Raw genomic sequence first — 20,115 nt, forward strand, 5'->3', positions numbered from 1 at the left:
TATGGCACTCTCCTGAATGTGTCAGATGGTGAATACTACAACATAAACATTAGCTGCCAATCCCTTGTAGTACAAATATGTCTTGAGTACATCATCTAGTCTACAAATCCATGTTTTAAGGTATTTGGTGCTTGATCTTAGTTCCAATTAAAGATGAAGGAACAGAGTTCAGATTATATAGGTGACTTTTCTGTGGACTAAAATCCACACTGTTAAGATAGATTATACCCTTAACTCCATTTATATTACACGCTGTTGTTGGATTTTAGAGGTAAGCGTCAACGTGAATTAAATCAAATCTATTATCCCTACTTAGAAGAAGTAATACTGAGTACATACTGTGCAAATATAAAGTTTGTATAATAGAATCAACATTATGAATATATATGTACTTTGCAGTTAAAAACAACCTAAAAGATGGACTAAAACTTGGATTCCTAAGAGTTTTGGATGGTCCCCCTCACCCCCGAAATTGACAACTAAGAGGAATAAAGAACTACTTATTTTCTAATCACAATGTCTTCAAGTGGCAACAAATTCTTGGCTCCTTCCGTAAGTGCTATTGCTGTAAAACATACTTACCTGAACTGGATGAATAAGACCTTGGTTTAGAGTCAATGCAATGACATTGAGGGCGAAGTGGCGTACACTTGATTGGGTGTGAAAAAACGCCTCAAGCACCTGTTTGAGGTAAAGCTGCATGATGGAACTACTCATCCCTGAGGAAACATCACCCATTTCTTTCAAGTCTTCCTGTTTTGCAACCTTCTTCCCTACAAAAGGAAGTAAACATACTAAGAATATGTATATTAACTTTACTAACTATTCTAAATTAAGTCACAAAAGCACAAAATGTGACAGCTGACTCATTGGTCCTTAATTTTTAAATTTTTTTAGGTCTGTTAGAGACCCCTTGGAGAACATGATGAGAAAGTATAATCCCTTTCCCTCTGTCAAAATGTTAAAGTCTGCATGCACATTCAATTTATAAACTACTTTAGGGAGTTTATGAAGTATCTTCTTTAACTCAACTCCTTTATCTAATATAGGCTAAGTAGGTATCTGGATTAAAAAAGAGTCACACAGTATGCTAACTGCAGCCCCACTGTGAACTTTGAAAATATATTTTCACTTACAGTCTCTATCTGCCTGCTGCATACGTGTATCTTCTTCTTGTAGGTAGGTCTGGAGGTTTTTTAACACTTGTATTTTTAAATTTACTGAGGAGTTTTTATCAGATAAAATATTATTGTATAGATTTTTCACCTCTTGCTCAAACATTAGACTTGGGTGCTGAATAAAGGCAAATCCTAAAGAAGATGAAAAAAACAAAAATTCTCTTGATATATTAATATTAAAATTAAATATAACATTTATTGAAAATGTTGATAAAGTATATAAAGAGTATCTTATTTCAAAAATTAAAACTTAAAATGACTGGAAGAATATGCTGGTGGCCTTACCTAGAGAAGTATTAGAGCAGGTACTTCTTCCCCCATGAATTAAAAACAAGAAATTGCATTTCAAAGGAGAATTTCACTCAAGAGGAAACCTTGAGGAGGGAGCAGGGCCTAGTGGCTAAGGGAGTGGACTAGGAGTCAGGAGTCTTGGGTTCTATTCCTGGCTCCACCACTGACTTGTAGTGTGACCTTGGGTGAGTCACATAATCTCTCTGTGCCTCAATTCTCCATCTGTAAAATGGGGACAATAATATTTACCACCCACCTACCTCAAGGGGATATTTTCAGGATTTAAGAGGTAATGTGTGCCTTTTTAGATCCCTAGTGGAAGGTACTAACCTTGGTGCTATTAAAATATATTCATCTGATGAAATGAAGTACTTCTAAAATAAAGCTAAAAATCTTGTATCTATTTCTATATGTTGTTATAATGAAGCCACAATGTTGAATTCTATAATCACAAATTACCCATATTTATTACCCAAAATAGTATTACCCATGTTTATTTATACAAAATGCTTATTTATGAGATGAAACGAAGATCTTTGATGAGAGCAAATATTATGGATGCCAAATAACAAACTAAATTCAAAGCATAGAGTGATCAGATAACTAGCCCAAGGTGACACAGGATAACAATGGCCCAGGCAACTTTTATTAACTGGTCTAAAGGCACTATTTTCTGCATAGTACTGCTTCAAATTAAAATTTACATTCTTTGTTCTCTGAATTAGATGTAACACTATTAGTTTTTGCTGTTTTATAGAATGTATGTCCAGACTGAAGTACATATTTGACTTGAAAGGTAATACTCTACCAATACAACTCCCTAGTAAGTGGTATATGAATTTTTACTCTATTTGCTATATGTAATTTTCTGAAAGAGATGAAGAGGAAATAAGATATTAAGATACTCTGTATCTGTACAGAGTAAAACAAAACAAACAACAACAACAACAAAAAAACAACAGCACAAAAACATGAAGAGAGTGCTCTTCTAATTTTTTTTAGTGCATTTAGTTCAGGTATCAAGACTTTAAGGCTATCCTTCTCAAATTTCGCCCATATTCCAATATCCTTCCAGATAAACCTCAAAGACCTAACCTAACCACATGTATTTATTACATCAATGCTCTTGGAAAAATAATAGAGAAAAAGTATACATCCAGCTGTTCCTATGTGGTTGGTTACTATGTGTTATCTATATACTAATAAATAGAAGTCTGTAGACTGCCCTCTGTTTTGACTTTAGAAGAGGCAGACACATACACTGACAAAACATTGCAAAGAAAAGTAACAATTAAAAAAATACACAACAGTACAAATTTTTCTACATCACTTTTCTTAATTAAAGAACTTTGAACCCTATAAAGTAGGGGTTGAAAAAAGTATTGTCACCTCTATTTTACTAATGAGGAAACTGACATACAAGTTACATGACTTGCTGAAAGTCACCCAGGAAGTCACTGGATGAGCCAAAAATGGAACCCCGTTGTTTTAACCCCCAGAAGTATACTCTAGACACCAGATCCTACTTTAAACAGAAACATACTTAAGTAAATCAATGTTTTAGACTCACAAAATTTTTAAAACTTCCTCAACCTCTCAAACAGCTAAGAACTAGGAAGAAATCTAGACTTAATTTACCTAGACCAATGATGGCTTTTGTTTGCACTTCTTCATCTGAATGCTTTGTAAAATACATCAATAGTTCAAGTACTTTATCCTTTATGTTAACCTAAGGGGGAAAAACACATTAAAGTGTATAAGGAAGAGTAGCTTAGATCCGCTTTCAACTGTGAAGGGAAAAAATATCTAAAAGCAAACTTCTGCATGTAAACTTTACTAAAGAATAAATCACCAATACATGTATAAGTCCATAAATTTTAGAACAATCTCATTCATTGGGACAGTTTGCAGATATAACTTGCATTAATTTATCAGACTGGTAACTAACCGATTGGCTTCACAGACCATGTTTTGAAAAGCATTGTTTTAGAATTAAACCAGACAACTCTAGAGACTTCCCTGGTCTGTCAGTGGTTAAGACTACATGCTTCCAATGGAGGGGGTGCAGGTTCAATCCTGGGTTAGGGAACGAAGATCCCACACTCCATGTGTGCATGCTAAGTTGCTTTGGTCGTGTCCGACTCTGTACGACCCTATGGACTGCAGCCTGCGAGGCTCCTCTGTCCATAGGATTCTCCAGGCAATACTGGAGTGGGTTGCCCTGCCCTCTTCCAGGGGATCTTCCTGACCCAGGGATCAATCCTGCGTCTCTTACATCTCCTGCATTAGCAGGCAGGTTCTTTACCACGAGTGCCACCTGGAAAGCCCTTTCACATGCCGCATATCCAAAAAATAGAAAATAAAATACAATAAAATTAAAACAAAACAACACCAAACCCCAGACTACTCTAATGCTGCTCATCCTGGGTCATTACAGTCATTTTTTAATGCACAGGTCACACAGTTCTATTTTTTCAGGATATTAAATAATAATATTAGGATCTTTACCTTACTGTTGCCTTTAAAATCTTCCAGATCAAAATCAAAATGCCGACACAGTGCCCCAACAGTGAATAGGGATCTCAAAAGTGCTGGTTTGTTTGTTAGCAGTGAAGTGTTATTTGGGTCCTCTTGGTGTTGACTTTTTAATTTTGAAATGGCACCTAGTAAAATAAGTAACATTTATTTATATTATTTATAATAAACCCTCTATTCTTAAACTGTTATGCTCAAATAATTACTGCTAATAAACTAAAACTAAATTTTACTAAAATTAATATAAATTCAATTAAAATTTACTAAAATTAAACTTTTCTAAGTATTAAACATGCCTAGAAATATGAGGACATTCCAAGTGAGCCTAAAAGAACTAAGAAAAAAAATGGTATTTAAATTTTATTTGACATAGTAGGCAAAAAACTTATCAACATTCACTTATGAGAAGATAAATTTCTGAAGTAATCACATTGGGTTATTGAGGGAATATAAAAGATACCAGGAAGTATTGCTTCTGAGAATGGACTACAGAGGACAATCAAACCTCTTATAATTCCCTTATCTTTTATCAGATATGTTAAAAAGGAACTGGACACTGCAGGATCTAGCAAAATAATTTTAAAGCCCAGGCAGTGAACTTACCATAGTATCTATTGAAACAGGCCCACACAAATTTAAAATTTTGTGTCACTTTATTTACAACAGCCCCAAGACAGCTTACACAATGTTGCACTACCTAAAAGAGAAAAAATATTACTGTTTAGATAAAAGTTAAAAACAAAGGTAAAAGCACGATAAAGTGATTTAAAAACACATGATTTGTGAATTGCATATTGGTCAACACAGAGGTGGTAAAGTGAATGCTTACAGTCATGCCATATTTGATGATAAGCTTCATTAGATCTTCTTCAATAGTGGCAAGGAAAGTTTCACTCGGATGTTCCATCAGTGGTACAACTAGTTCTAGAATTTTTGCAACATTGCAGATAACCATGAAATCATTTTGTGTCTATAAGGATAAAATCAAAGCTTTATGAATATCAAAATCTGAAAAGAAACTATATGCAGCTTTGTGTATTTGAGGTTTTGGTATTATTTTATAGGTATATTATATACATATATATATATATACACACACACACACACATAATAGCTTCCCCTCCCCCCCCAAAAAAAACCCAAAACAGCATTAGGAAAGAGCTTTTTTAAAGTATGAAGGGAAGAGGAGCAGATAGTGACAGGAACCTGGATTTTATTCTAGCTCTGTCACTAACTTACCATGTGATCTTTTAGTCACTTAGTCATAATGCTACAGTTACTGTTTTTCTCCCTAATATGCACTAACAGTTCTGAACAATGGTGTTTAAATATTTAACAGAGTATTTTACCAAAGACTGGTACAATTTTTAAGATTAATATTTTTCAAACTAGGATAATAACAGTGCAGTATCTCTCAATTGAGGGTGACTTTCCTGGTGGCTCAGATGGCAAAGAATCTGCCTGCAATGCAGGAGACCCAGGTTTAATTCCTGGGTTGGGAAGATCCCCTGGAGAAAATGGCAACCCACTCCATTATCCCTGCCTGGAGAATTCCATGGACAGAGGAGTCTGGCAGGTTATATAGTCCATGGGGTGGCAGAGTCGGACACAACTGAGCAACTGATATTTTCACTTTCACTTTGTCCCCAATGGATATCTGGCAATATATGGAGACAATTTTGGTTGTCATAACACTGGCATGAGGGTACTACTCGCATCCAGTGGACAGAGGCCAAGGATATTGCCAAACATCCTATAACATGCAGAAAAGCTCTTGAAAACAAAGAATAACCAGGTCCTGAGTGTCAACAGTGCTGAAGTTGAGTGCTAACAATAGTGCTGTGTTAACCCCTTTTATGATAGAGGAAAACACAGAATCCCAGAATTAGGTATAAGTCTCCTTTATTTTAAAATTTAAAATGTTAACATTACAATTTTTTTAAATTTTAGAGGTTTTAAAACTGATTAAAAATTGTAGGCAACAGGTGATTAAAGTGGGTGAAGGGGTAAATTAGTTTTTCTCAAGATAAATTCATTTGAAAATCACTGACAGAATCTTACTTTAAAAATGCAGTAAAAATTTTTTGAAACATAACTGACTTGAAAAATCAAGTAAATAAAGTATCTTAAAATCTAAAAGAAAAATTTAAATGAAGATGAAAATCATGAAGGAAAAGAGCTGTAGAATACCTGAAATATCTGGAATGAATATACATAAGATAGGTCAATATCTCAAACATTTTTTAAAGAGTTTACCAAAAAAAGGTCCACAGTTCAAAGGTAAAATAAGCAAAGGATAAGAACAGTCAAATTAAGGAAAATGAAGTTCAACTGGTTAATGCCATAAAAAAGATGCTAAACCTCTTGGAAATCAAGGAAGAGAAGCTGAAGCAACAAACAACTACATTCTTTTACATCTGTTAGCCTGGCAAAGAGTACAAAAATGACACAGAGCATCATTCACTGGTTTCCAAAGTGGCTATGAAACATGTCCACCAGCAATTTGACAAGAGCTACTCAGAAACAAAATCAAAACTGCAAAAACATTCCTTCAATCTGGGAAGTCAATTCCTCAGACTATGTCAAAGAAAAAGAAGCATGAATATTTAAAAGTATATGAATAGGAATGACTATTAAGGAATTGGTTGTAGTGGCTATCAACAGGAAACAATGTAAATAAAAAATAAATACTCAATTAGATGGGAAAATGGTTAAACAAATCATAAGATGTCCATAAGATGAATAATATACAGCTATTCAAAAGGATGAATATATATCAGTTGTTTTGAGATTAGTAAAAATGCCTGACAGATACATATATAACATGATGTGATTTTTTAAAAAATCTGGTTAACCATTTGTATAATGTGTGTCTGCAATTATAGAAACATGGATAAAATGTGCAAGGACACTCCAGATTGCTTATCCTGAAACGAGGGTAGGATATAAAAAACAACAACAAAAAACGTTAAAAAAAAAAAAAAAAGGTGTCTATCGTATATATGAGATAACCTTATTTACATAAAACTTTATATTAGTGTGTGTATGCATAACAAACTATAGAAAATGTTTTCAAGTAACCTTGCTTTAAAAAATATCGATTTAAATGAGGATAATCAAGGCTCCTTTGTTGTTTAAATTCTTCAAGCAAACAGACATGGTATTGAATTCTAGCTTTGGGACTCATTAGCTATGACACTGGGCAAATTATTTATATTCTCTAAGCTTCCATTTCCTTATCTGTAAAACCAGGATAATAATGGTACTAACTTCATAATGTAAATGAGATGCTGCATGCAAAATTTTTTAGTGTTTGGCACTGTGCTCAAAAACTATTAACTATTATTATTAGTCACAGATTACATATTAATCAGTTTATATCTGCATCTAACACAAGCCCTAAAGACAGAAATATGTTGTCTTAAATGTTTGTTTCAGAAGTATTATATATTATTTTTAATGTATTTATCTTCTGATACTTTTCTCTGGTTTTAAAATTCCTCAGGACATCCTGAAGTTTTTCACCTAGAATTTATTAATTTAGATCACCAAAAAAACTGACCATAGCAGCAAAACAAACTTAGTAAACAGTTAAAATTAGCTCCTTAGGAAGCTTGGAACATAGGAAGTAAAAAAATAACTACATTCATAGATTTTTAGAGTATTTTAAAATTTACTGTTGTAATAAGCCATTGAATTTACCATGCTGTCATATAAACTGCTGGATTATCTGACTCAAGCAGTAGTTAATCTTCACATTCGATTTTAGGAGAACAAGTGTAATATTAACTTAAAAACCTAACATCTCTGATGATCCTTTATTTTTCATATTCAGTATATAAATACATTATATAAATAAAATACATCAAAAATAACAAATGAAAAGCAAAACCAGAATCCAAATGACAGTAAATTTCTCAGTGACAAGAACTTTGCTCACTCACTGTTTAAGTCCTAATAATGGTTACATTTATTAAGCATTACTGAGAGTTTAACTTGAGGAGCTTACAGAGAGATGAAACCTGAAATTTATTTATAATACATCAGAAAAATGATGTTTGTAGATAACTTGCTACAAATATTAGAACCTATATTTGAGTACATAACCCAGTTGATCTTTCAGTGAAAATGACTGTCATCTGTCAGTGAAAAGGTGGATGACACAATGCGAACTCTAAATTTAAAATAGTTACTACATGGTTTAGATAAGAGAGAAAAACAGGACAGACAGCTCTATACTTACACTACATTTAGTGGTAAGATATGGCTGCATAGTCATGGCATGTTTAACCATGAGCTGGGGTCTTATTTTGCTGAATAAGAACAAAGTGGTTATGCAAGCTACCAATCTTCCAGAATTCACACCTTTATTGTCAGAGTCTGGAAAAACAAACAGAAAATAAGACACTAAAATATGACAAGGCAGTGGAAATGATACAGAATATTATTCAAATTACTCAATACTATCCTCTGAATAGATTCAGTACATGCCTCAATACAACAGATTAGCATTCCTTATGATACTAGACTTCTTGCCTTTCTATCTTATATAAAATTACATGTATTAAGGATAAAGGGCAAAAAGGCTGCACTTTGGAAGGCAAGTTTCACATCAAGGGGAGGAGGACTGAAGTAAAAAGCAGAATCAAAGTTGGGAAGTTTAGAGATGGAATTCTGAGAATAAACATAGTATTGGTTAGTATCTAAAAATGCATGGAAATGAGAATGGGAAAGAAATTAGCAAAGGAGGACAAAAACAATTTAGCTGAGGTGATACTGTGTTTAAGGGTACTGGGGAAAAAAGATGCTGCTGTGGTAAAATGTCAGAAGACAGGAATGATGCATAAGTGGACCAGTGCTGTATTAAGACAAGTAAATGCTGTTCAGCTAAGAGAAAAGTGTAGCTAGCTAGAAGATACAATGTGTCTTAGTTCCTGGGCATTTTTAGAGGAGATTAGCAACTGTTTAACATTAAGTGACAACAGTATCACCTTTAAAATCTAGGAAAGGGGAAAACTGGGAAGCAGAACAGAAGATACAAAGAAAAAGAGGTAAACATGGAAAATGAAAAAATAAAAAAGACTGCATTAAAATATAAAGAATATCAACAATTTTTACCATAAATGGTACCTCTGTAAGAGGTAAATGGCCCCCAATTCTGAAAATTGACTGAGGCTGCCTGTTGTTCCTGATTAATATATATTAGGGGATGGGAAGTAATGTTAGTCTTGTGTGCTTTCAAGCAATAGATAACAATTATGACTTTTATGATTTTATAATCATTTATATTTTCATTAATAACTTCAATTTTGTGACTGATAGATAATATATAATATTAAAGATTTAACAAACTTGTCAATTTAAAAATTACTAACATCTTTCTAGGTCAAGGTTAAGCACATTTTATATAATTATAAATGGTATTAGGAAGGCACTATAAATCTTTTAAAAACATTTTTATACTAATTAACTTCATTTTGATAGAAATTTTTATATAATTTGAAAGATACTGAACAGTTTTTGGATAAGCACATTTACCTACATACATTAGTCCCTGGACTTACTTTAATTCTTGCTCATATGACATCTAAAATTATATTCTATTGAAAGATATGTGAAAGAGATGAGTCCCATGCTTCTATTACATTGCTGTAAATAATACCAGTCAACTATAACGTAACAATAACCTGGGATTCAACACAACAAAAAACAGAGTTCATTTAAAAGTGAAGTAGTTAATTATTAGGCTAAGCAGAGTGAGAGGCAAAAATAAGAAATGTGCACAAAGTATTTTAACATCTTATAAAATCAACTTAATGACCAACATATAAAATGTCTTACCAGCTAGAGATTCCTCATATTTAAGAATGTGCTCAACTAGGTTATCAACAAGTTGAGTACAAGCTTTCTTCACAGGTTTATATGAGGAATCCTCTTCAGACTTCAACAACTATAAGTGTATATATATGAAAAAAAAAATCCCAGTATAATTCATTAGACAATAATAATATAAATGCATCAAAATGTGTCCATAAGTAATAAGATTTTCAATTGGTTACTAACAATACTGAAAATGCAAATTCACAAATAAAAAATATAGAACAAATATTTTAAAATATAACCAGTAATTAAAGATATTCCAAACAATTTTAGTATGAAGTTATTTAAATTGCTATGTATAGAACCTAAGGCAGAATATGAGAGAAATGAGAACACTGACCTTCCCTTAAGATTACCCCTCAATGCTAGTTGAGTGATTTTAAAGACTTAGAATTTCATCCCTCATCATTTCAAGTTCTTGATTTCTCAAAAAAGTTTATTATGGGTTAATGACATTTTTAAAATAGCTGTAACTACATCTGACTTGCACCTTAAAATCTGCAATTATAAAACACAAGGCTGGATTTCTTCCCTGTGTTATCTTTTACCAACTGATAGAGATGTGCTACAAATAATGATATGAGAAAAGAGATAAGTCTAATTATAGCTGGAAAATAAATACAATCTTTAATAATCAGAGGTCAATGGTAATGTCACCTAAGATACATCTGTTTTGTTAATAAAGAATAGCTAATACAATTCTTGGGTTATTAAAGAAGTTAAAAATGTGTAATTCCTGTCAAGGGTTCCAACGCTGTACAATTATAACTTTCTGCAATGATGGATATGTTTTATATCTGTGCTGTACAGTATTGCTGCCACAAGCCACATGCAGCTACTAAACACTTGAAATGTAGCTAGTATAACTGAGGAATTAAAAATAAATAAAAATTCAAATGAAATGAAAAATCACACGTGGCTAGTATAGGACAGAGAAGATTTAGTTTAAACTTTCACTACAAGATGTGTGGATGACTACAACTGATAGCAATCAGAGTAACGTTATCACACACATTTCCCCTACTCCTTCCAATTTAAAGAAATAAATCAAATCAAGGTAACTTCAATTTACCCAGTTTTAGCTCTAAACAGCAAGTTCTCCATGTCCTGCTCTGTAACTCAACCTTAAGCAGCTATTAATATTATATGCTACCTTGTTCTTTTTTTGGGAAGGGGTAGAAAACAGGCTCTTTACCCTTGTTTTTGCTCTCCAAGACATCAAGTACACACAAAAGTATTAACCATAAATTTTGGGTTATGACACACTGCCAGTACTGGTTATACGCCCTTTTCTTTGATTATAAAATATAATGAATATTTTATAAAATAAAATATAATGATGCATTATGAACCTAACTTAAGAGTATCTCCAATAACTTATATTTCTCAATGTGCTCCTTCCTTTATCCCATCTTCCTGTTTCACTTTCAAAGTACCACTTATCAGAACTTTTTCCATTTCTTCACTTAAAAAAAAAAGTTATTCTAGTTTTGCTGGATTTTCAATTTTCTAAAAGGTATCATGCTGGATGCAGTCTTCTGGGATTGGCCTTTTCCATTTAATATGTCACTAACTGTAATCCAGGTTGTTGCATGAAACTGTTACTTAACTCATTTTTGCTACTATAAAATAGGTGTTGTGTCTGTACTGCAATTCATTCATCCATTCTACTGAAGACAAGTTAATTATAACTTTAGTGGCATAATGAGCATTTTTATTTGTCTCCTGGTACACATATGTAAGATTCTCTCGGGTGTGTACCTTGGCATGGAATTCCTGGGTCATGGGTAATATGAATGTTCAACTCTATGAAATAATGCTAAGTTTAAAAAGAGTCTTGATTTGCATTTCCCATATTATGAATGAGGCTGAATACCTTAAGTCACATGTGTTTTTTTCTTTATGAAATGCCCACTCATTACTTTCTCCTGTTTTCCTACTGAGACTCTTGCCTTATACTGGTTTGTAGGAAAGCAGCTCTTTATATTTTTTAACAACGTTCCTTTGTCAGTTGTATGTGTATCAAATATCTGTCCCACTTAGTGTGTTTTTTCTGGATTCACAAGTGTTCTTCATTTTAAGGCAGTGAAATTTATCAGTCTTTTCAGGTTATTGGTTTTCTGGGACTCAAGAAATCCTTCATTAAGAAAAGTCAAAAATATATTAATACATATACTGTCTTCTGGGGCTTCCCAGGTGGCGCTAGAGGTAAAGAACCAGCCTGCCAACGCAGGAGACATAAGAGACGCGGGTTGATCCCTGGGTCGGGAAGATACCCTGGTGGAGGGCATAGCAACCTACTCCAGTATTCTTGCCTGGAGAATCCCATAGACAAAGTAGCCTAGCAGGCTACAGTCCAAAGAGTTGCACAGAGTTGGACACAACTGAAGCGACTTAGCTCGCACATAAATACTGTCTTCTAAAAGTTTAAAAGATTTCCTTTAATCTATGCATGTTTGTGTGTGTGCACACTCAGTCATGCCCGGACTCTTTGCTGAGTTGAAGAATTTTTTAAAAAAGTAAAAAACAACCCTTATGGGTAGCCACTTGTTCCAGTCCCATTTATTGAAAAGTTCAAGCCATCTTAATTACTCAATCTTTAATAAGTCCTGGTACCTGTTAAGACACATAAGTGCTCCTGCATTTTCAGAAGTGATGATTATTTTCAACTCTTTACTTTTCCATATATGGTTTAAGAACACCTTGACATGCTTGATAAATATTTTCTATTCTTGATTTTGATGAGATCTCTTTTAACATCTTCCCATTTTGCATGATTTTTACTTTAGGTTTTACAGTTTATTCTCTGTCAGATTTTACTTCTAGTTTACTAGACGTTATTCATTCAAGGGTATTAAATTTTATCAACAATTTCTTTTGTATCCTCTGATATGATTACTTATTTTTTGTTTAATGTTAAATCATACACACACGTGCTGATGCTAAACCAGCCCCACAATATGCATGCACAGATGTACATATATATGTATGCATATATAATATATATAGTATAAACATATACACATCTCTGTCCAACTTTTTGATGGGTAAATAAGCTGTAGACATCAATATACTCTCTACCTTTTCCTTTTGAGATAAAATTTACATGAAATGATATGTACAAATCTACAGTTGCCCAGTTTTGTTAAGTGCATTACCCTTTATAACTCAAACACTCTACCAAGATAGAGGACAAACTTTCTCCATCTTTAACTTACATTAGAATCATCTGGAGACTGCTAAACTATAGAATGGTGGGCCCCAACTTCAGAGTTACTGATTAATTAAATCTGGACAAAAGTCTTAAAATTTTACTTCTAACAAGTCACAGATAATCTTGTTAACTTTTAAAACTACTGATATAGATTATTACCATCACCTTTGAAAATTCCCTCATGTTCCTTTCCATTCGATCCATGGCTCCCTGCAACCACTCTTCTGATTTTTTTCCATACAGATTAGTATAGCCTCTCCTAGAGCTTCGTATAAATAGAATCATAACCTGTACTCTTCTGTATAAGACTCTTGTCACTTTGTGTAATGTTTTTATTATTTACCTACTTTGCTGTTAAGTATCAGTAGTTTGTTCCTTTTGACATGCTGTACTATTTAGCTATATAGATACATCAGGTTTTCTTTAGCCATTCACTGGTTGATGGAGACAAAGACACTATTTGACTGTAAACTCGGGCACAAGAAATCAAGCTGCACCTTCAACCCTTTGCTTAGAAATCTCCTCAGCTAAACATCCAATTTCATCACTTGAAGTCTTCCCTTCACCAAACACTAGAAAAGGAACACAATTTAGCCAAGTGCTTCGTCAAATTACGAGGACAGACTTTTCTCTGTTGTCCAACAGCATTTCTTCATTTGCATCTGAGACCACATCACAATAGCCTTTAACCATCCATAATTTTACCAAAATTTTGTACATGATTATATACATCCTGAGAAATGTGTAGGCAGGTCAAGAAGCAACAGTTAGAAATGGACATGGAACAATGGACTGGTTCCACATTAGCAAAGGAGTAGTACGTCAAGGCTGTATATTGTCACTCTGCTTATTTAACTTACATGTAGAGTACATCATGCGAAATACCAGGCTGGATGAAGCACAAGCTGGAATCAAGATTGCTGGGAGAAATATCAATAACCTCAGATATGCAGATGATACCACCCTTATGGCAGAAAGCAAAGAGCAATTAGAGTCTCTTTGCTTTGAAGAGACTCTAATTTGAAGAGACTTCTAATGAAGGTGAAAGAGGAGATTGAAAAAGCTGCCTTAAAACTCTCAAAAAACTAAGATCATGGAATCTGATCCCATCAATTCATGGTGAATAGGTGGGGAAACAAAGGAAACAGTGACAGACTTTATTTTCTTGGTTTCCTATGATGACTGCAGCCATGAAATTAAAAGATGCTTGCTCCTTGGAAGAAAAGCTATGACAACCCTAGACAGCATATTAAAAAGCAGAGACATTACTTTTCTGATAAGCAGGCTGCAGTGACCTCTAAAAGTGATGCGCTATTCACTCGACCCAGAAAACCCCACAAAATCATCCAAATCAAGAGGTTCAAATCTTCATGCTCACTTTAAGAACATTCCTGAAAATTGCCCAGGCCATAAAGGGTTTGCATATCCGAAAAGCCTCCAAGTATCTGAAGGACGTCACTTTAAAGAAGCAATGTGTGCCACTCCATTGTTACAGTGGTGGAGTTGGTAGGTGTGCACAGGCCAAACAGGAGGGCTGGATGCAGGATCAGTGACCCAAAAAGGGTGCTGAATTTTTACAGCACATGCTCAAAAATGCAGAGAGTCATGCGGAACTTAAGGGCTTAGACGCAGAATCTCTGGTCACTGAGCACATCCAGGTGAACAAAGCCCACGAGATGCGGCACAGGACTTACAGAGCTCGTAGTCAATCAACCCCTACATGAGCTCTCCCTGCCACACTGAGATGATCCTTACTGAAAAAGAACAGATTGTTCCTAAACCAGAAGAGGAGGTTGCACAGAAGAAAAAGATATCCCAGAAGAAAGTGAAGAAACAAAAACTTATGACCCGGGAATAAAGGCCACAAAAAATAAATGCAAATAACAGTAAAGGGAAAAAAAAAAAAGGCAGAGACATCACTTTGCCAACAAAGGTCCATCTAGTCAAAGCTATGGTTTTGCCAGTAGTCATGCATGGATGTGAGAGTTGGACCATAAAGAAGGCTGAGCATCAAAGAATTGATGCTTTTGAACTGTGGTGTTGGAGAAGACTCTTGAGTCCCTTGGACTGCAAGGAGATCAAACCAGTCAATCCTAAAAGAAATCATTGGAAGGACTGACGCTGAAGCTTCAATACTTTGGCTACCTGATGTAAAGAACCGACTCATTAGAAAAGACCCTGAATTATTAGCATAAGCTTAACCAGGTCAGGACTCCAACTGCAGCTCCTGTACCAGATGAGATGTTAGTGCTTGAACAAATTAACATCCTCTGGAACCTGGTGTACAGCTAATGATCTGGGAGATACCTTTTTTCCTCATCCTTGTCAAAAGCCCCCAGAAGCAGTTTGCTTTTAACTGGCAAGGCCAGAAATGTATTGCACTGTCGCAGGGGTATCTTAACTCCCCAGTCTTACATTATAATTTAGTTTGTATGACGCTGATTATCTTTCACTTTAACATGACATCACACTGGCCCATTACATTGATGACATTATGCCAACTGCACATAGTAAGCAAAAAGGAACAAGTACACTGGACTTATTCGTAGAATGTGCATGTGAAAGGGTGGGGAATATATCCAACAAAAATTTAGGGGTCTTCTACTTTGAAGAAATTCCTGGGGGCTTAGTGGTGTGGGACATGGTGTGATGTCCACTGTAAGCAAAGAAGAAGATGTTGCACTTGGTCCTTTCTATAACCAAAAAAGAACTCAATGCTTTAGAGAGTTTCTTTGAATTTTGGAGGCTTATTTGGGTATATTATTCTCATTATACCTCATTTAGGTATATGATTCTGGCCCATTTACTGAGTGACCTGAGAAGCTGCCAGTGCTGAATGGGGCATAGAAGAGAAGGCAGCTCTGGAAAGGCAGGTCCAGGCTGCTGTGCTAGCTGCTTTGTCACTCATGCCACAGACCAGCAGCACTGAGGTGTCAGTGGCAGATATGGCTGCTGACTGGAGCCTCTGCCAAGCCTCTATAAATGAACTGCAGCATAGGTCCTCAGGATTTTGGAACAAAGCCCTGCCACCCTCTGGGAACAACCACTTACTTTTTGAGAAACAGCTCTTGGCACGCTACTTGGCCTTAGTCGATACTGAATGCCTACCCATGGGCCACCAAAATCATCATGCATTCTGAGCTATCAATCATAAACCGGGTGGCTGCCTCACCAAGCCACAAAGTTGGGTGTGTAAAGCAGCATTATATCATCAAAGGGAAGCGGTGTATACACGATTAGGCCAGAGCAGGCTGAAGGGCACAAGTTAATTACATGAAAAAGTGGCCAAAATGCCTATGGTTCCCATTCTGCTACACTGCCTTCTCTCAGCCTGCACCTCTGGCCTCAGTTGACCACAGGGAATATCCCTGGTTTACAGATTGGTCTACACAACATGCAGGGATCACCCAAAAGTGGACAGTGCAGCAATACAGCCCCTTTCTGGGACATCCCTGAAGGACAGTGGTGAAAAAAAATTCCCCATTGGGCAGAACTTCAAGATGTGCATCTCATTCACTTTGCTTGGAAAGACAAATGATCAAAGTTGGTGACAAGGGAATCTGGAAAAGAGGCATCTCTGAATGGTAAAATATTTATATTCCATATGAATGTTCACCAAAGGGTGGCCTCAGCAGACGACTTGCTCTGCAGATACCTTCTCCAAGGTAACAGCCTCTTTCTGCAGCCACTCCTGTCCTCACCCAACGGGCTCATGAACAGACTATGTGTTGTGGCAGAGACGGAAGTCACACTTAAGCTCAGCAACATGGACTTCTACTCACCAAGGCCACACTATCTATGGTCCACTCGGCCAGCAGTAGAGAACAACACTGAGTTTCTGATATGGAATGACTCCCAGGGATTACCAGCCAGCAACCTGGTGGCAGGTTGATTACAATTAGGCTGCCTCCATCATGGAAGGGGCAGCATTTTGTTCATACTGAAACAGGCACTCTTGATATATTTTTGCCTTTTCTGTATGCAATACTTCTACCAAAACTACCACCTATGGACTTAGAGGACACTTTATCTACCATAATATTTGTTGTTCAGGCTCTAAGCCGTCTGACTCTGCGACCCCGTAACTGCAGCACTCTCGGCTTCTCTGTCCATCACTACCTCCCTGACTTTGCTCAAACTCATGTCCACTGAGTCAGTGATGCCATCCAACCATCTCATCCTCTGTCATCCTCTTCTCCTCTTGCCATAACTCCACACAAAACTGCTTTGGTTAAGAAAAGCACTTCAGCGCAAAAGAAGTACAGCAGTGAGCCCATGCTCATATTCCATGTTTCCCACCATTCTGAAACAGCTGACTTGACAGAAGGTGGAAACAGCCTTTTACAAACTCAGTTACAGCATCAGATAGGGGGCAATATCTTGCTGTGGCTGGGGCAAGATTCTCCAGCAGGCTCCTATGCTCTGAATCAGCATCCAATACATGGTGCTGTTTTGTCTATAGCCAGGATTCATGGTCCAGGAATCAAAAGGTGGAAATTTGAAAGGCATCACTCACTCAAATTTGCTAATCAATCATTTGCTAATATGAGTGATTAGCAAAATTTTTGCTTCCATTCCAGTGACTTTATGCTCTGCTGGCCTAGAGAGAGGTTCCAGAGAGAGGAATTTTTGTACCAGAAGACATAACAAAAATCCCACTGAACTGAAAGACTGTTAGTCAACTACCATGCACTCTTTATGCCTCTGAATCAACAAGTAAAGAAAGGAGTTGGGCTTTCCAGGTGGTAAAGAACTGTCTGCCAATCCAAGAGAGCTACAAGATGAAGGTTTGATCCCTGGGTCGGGAAGATTCCCTGGAGGAGGGCATGGCAACCACTTCAGTATTCTTGCTAGAGAATGCCCTGGACAGAGGAGCCTGGTGGGCTACAGTCCAAAAGGCCACAGAGTTGGAAACAACTGAACATGCAGGCACCAAGAAGAAACTAGTGCAATATTCCACAGTGGAGGTACATAAGAGTGTGTTTGGAACGCAAGAGATCCCACAGGCCATCCCTTAGTAATAAATACCAGCTATGACCACATCATCAGTTATAGATACAAGGACTTTGTCACGAGTATTTCCTGCTTATTTTGTCATAAATACGTGTGTGTGTTATGTGTACGCAAGTTGGGGACAGGGACAGGAAGAGAGAGACTGAGGGAGGGAAAGTGAGAAAATGTGTTTCTTCCCACCCACCTTCTATTTCCTTACCACAGAACATAAAGTATATTGATTTCATATCAAAGTATTTAAATGTTATTATAAACTGACATGGTTGTAATTAAATTACAGGATGTCAAGAGAAGAGTAAACATTACTCAAGGACTTCTTCTGGGAAAGGGGTTAGTGCAGTTTTGGTTGTATGCAGGATAACTGTATCATGTTAGATAGAATCATGACTTTGTTATTGTCTTTATTTGGAGATTCAGTATGGTATAAGGAGATGTATCAATATACGGGTGCCAAGTTAACAAAGGGTAGAGCTGTGATGATTAATTTTAAGCGTTAACTTGGTTGGGCCAAAGGATGCCCAGTTATCTCGTTAAACATTTTTACTGTATGTGTTGGTGAGTGAGGGTAGTTCTAAATGAGATTAGCACTTGAATTGGTGGAGTCAGCATAGCAGATTGCCCTCTCCAATGTGGGTGGGCCTGAAAAGAACAAAAGGTAGAGGAAGGAAGAATCCTACCATTCTCTGATTACCTGAGCTGGGACCACTGGTCTTCTTTCACATTTGAACTGGGATTTATACTATCTGCTTCTGTGGTTCAGGCTTTAGGACACAGAACAAACTACACACTAGGGGCTTTTCTGGGTCTCCAGTTTGTCGACAGATTGCGGGATTTAAGAGGCTCTATAATCATGTGAGGGGCTTCCCTAGTGGCTCAGTAGTAAAGAATCCGCCTGCATGGAGGAGACATGGCTCCAGTCGCTGCATTGGGAAGATTTCTTGGGAAAGAAATGGCAATCCACTCCAGTATTCTTGCCTGGGATGGCAGGCTACAATCCATGGTTGCACAAGAGTCAGGCTTCACTTAGTGACTAAATGACAAAAACAATCACACAAGACAGTTCCTACAATAAATCTTTTCTCTGTCTCTCTTTTTCAGTATTTGGTTGGTTCTGCTTCTATGAAGAATATAATATTCTAGAAGAGATGACTGATACATATCCTTTCTGAGTAAATCCCTGGCCCCCTGAAATTACTCTTCTGAATTTTTTCAATACAAATTAGTTTTGCCTCTCCTTAAACTTCATATAAATGGTATCAGAATATGTACTCTCCTGTGTAAGGCTTCCTTCATTCTGCAGAGTGCTTTAATAAATGTCTATACTGCTGTATGTATTAGCAGTCTGTGCTTCTACGATGTGGAGCACTATCAAATTATATGAATATTGATACAGTCATTTTTCTATTCATTCACTGATTGATGGCAATAAGAGTATTTGATTGTAAACTTCAAGAGGCAGATCTTATTTTGGATTACAAAGGCCAGGAAAAGATGAAATGTAGGCTATTTAAGTTTTTTCATTGCCTGCATTTTCTTGTAAACTAAAAAAAAAAAGTGGGGGCTGTAGTCTTAGAACATAAGCAATGAAAATGAATGGCATTGCAAAATTAATTTTGTGTACCCACTATAGGCTATGATAGTGATTTACACTGACTGAACCACTTTTTAGAAAAAAAAAAAAAAAATGGAAGGACTTTCATGATTGAACTTTTTCACACACTACTGAAAAAATTAAAAAGAAACCACGAATTCATTAAAAGTTAAAAGGGACATGAGTTTCCATACATTAAAAAAATTTGTGTATGTTTGCGTGTATACTTTTATATATATATGTGACATTCTAACATTATGTAGTCAGCGGACAGAGTTTGATGCCTATGTAAATATGAAGTTATTTCATGTAGTACTTAAAACTTCCCAAGGCTATCACATTCCATGAATTAGGAATCACTATCTATATGAAGTCGATCCAACACAAAAATAATGAGACGTATCTAAAATTGG

The 20,115-nt window shown here is 35.9% G+C and overlaps 1 protein-coding gene across 4 annotated transcripts in view; it reads right to left on the bottom strand.

The window, feature by feature from the left end:
- The window catches only part of NIPBL (NIPBL, cohesin loading factor), a 205,174-nt gene that overhangs the window by 14,423 nt on the left and 170,636 nt on the right, over nt 1–20,115 (bottom strand). For 3 of the 4 annotated variants that reach the window (XM_027520108.1, XM_027520110.1, XM_027520111.1), the window contains 8 exons: nt 9,846–9,954; nt 8,248–8,384; nt 4,834–4,974; nt 4,608–4,701; nt 3,978–4,132; nt 3,108–3,198; nt 1,137–1,310; nt 583–773 (listed from right to left, as the gene is read on the bottom strand). In XM_027520108.1, coding sequence (XP_027375909.1) covers nt 583–773; nt 1,137–1,310; nt 3,108–3,198; nt 3,978–4,132; nt 4,608–4,701; nt 4,834–4,974; nt 8,248–8,384; nt 9,846–9,954 — 1,092 coding nt within the window. The remainder of the gene's footprint in view (nt 1–582; nt 774–1,136; nt 1,311–3,107; nt 3,199–3,977; nt 4,133–4,607; nt 4,702–4,833; nt 4,975–8,247; nt 8,385–9,845; nt 9,955–20,115) is intronic. The other variant, XM_027520109.1, reaches the window with a different exon arrangement.

The sequence above is a fragment of the Bos indicus x Bos taurus genome, chromosome 20, assembly GCF_003369695.1.
Source record: "Bos indicus x Bos taurus breed Angus x Brahman F1 hybrid chromosome 20, Bos_hybrid_MaternalHap_v2.0, whole genome shotgun sequence".
NCBI lineage: Eukaryota > Metazoa > Chordata > Mammalia > Artiodactyla > Bovidae > Bos > Bos indicus x Bos taurus.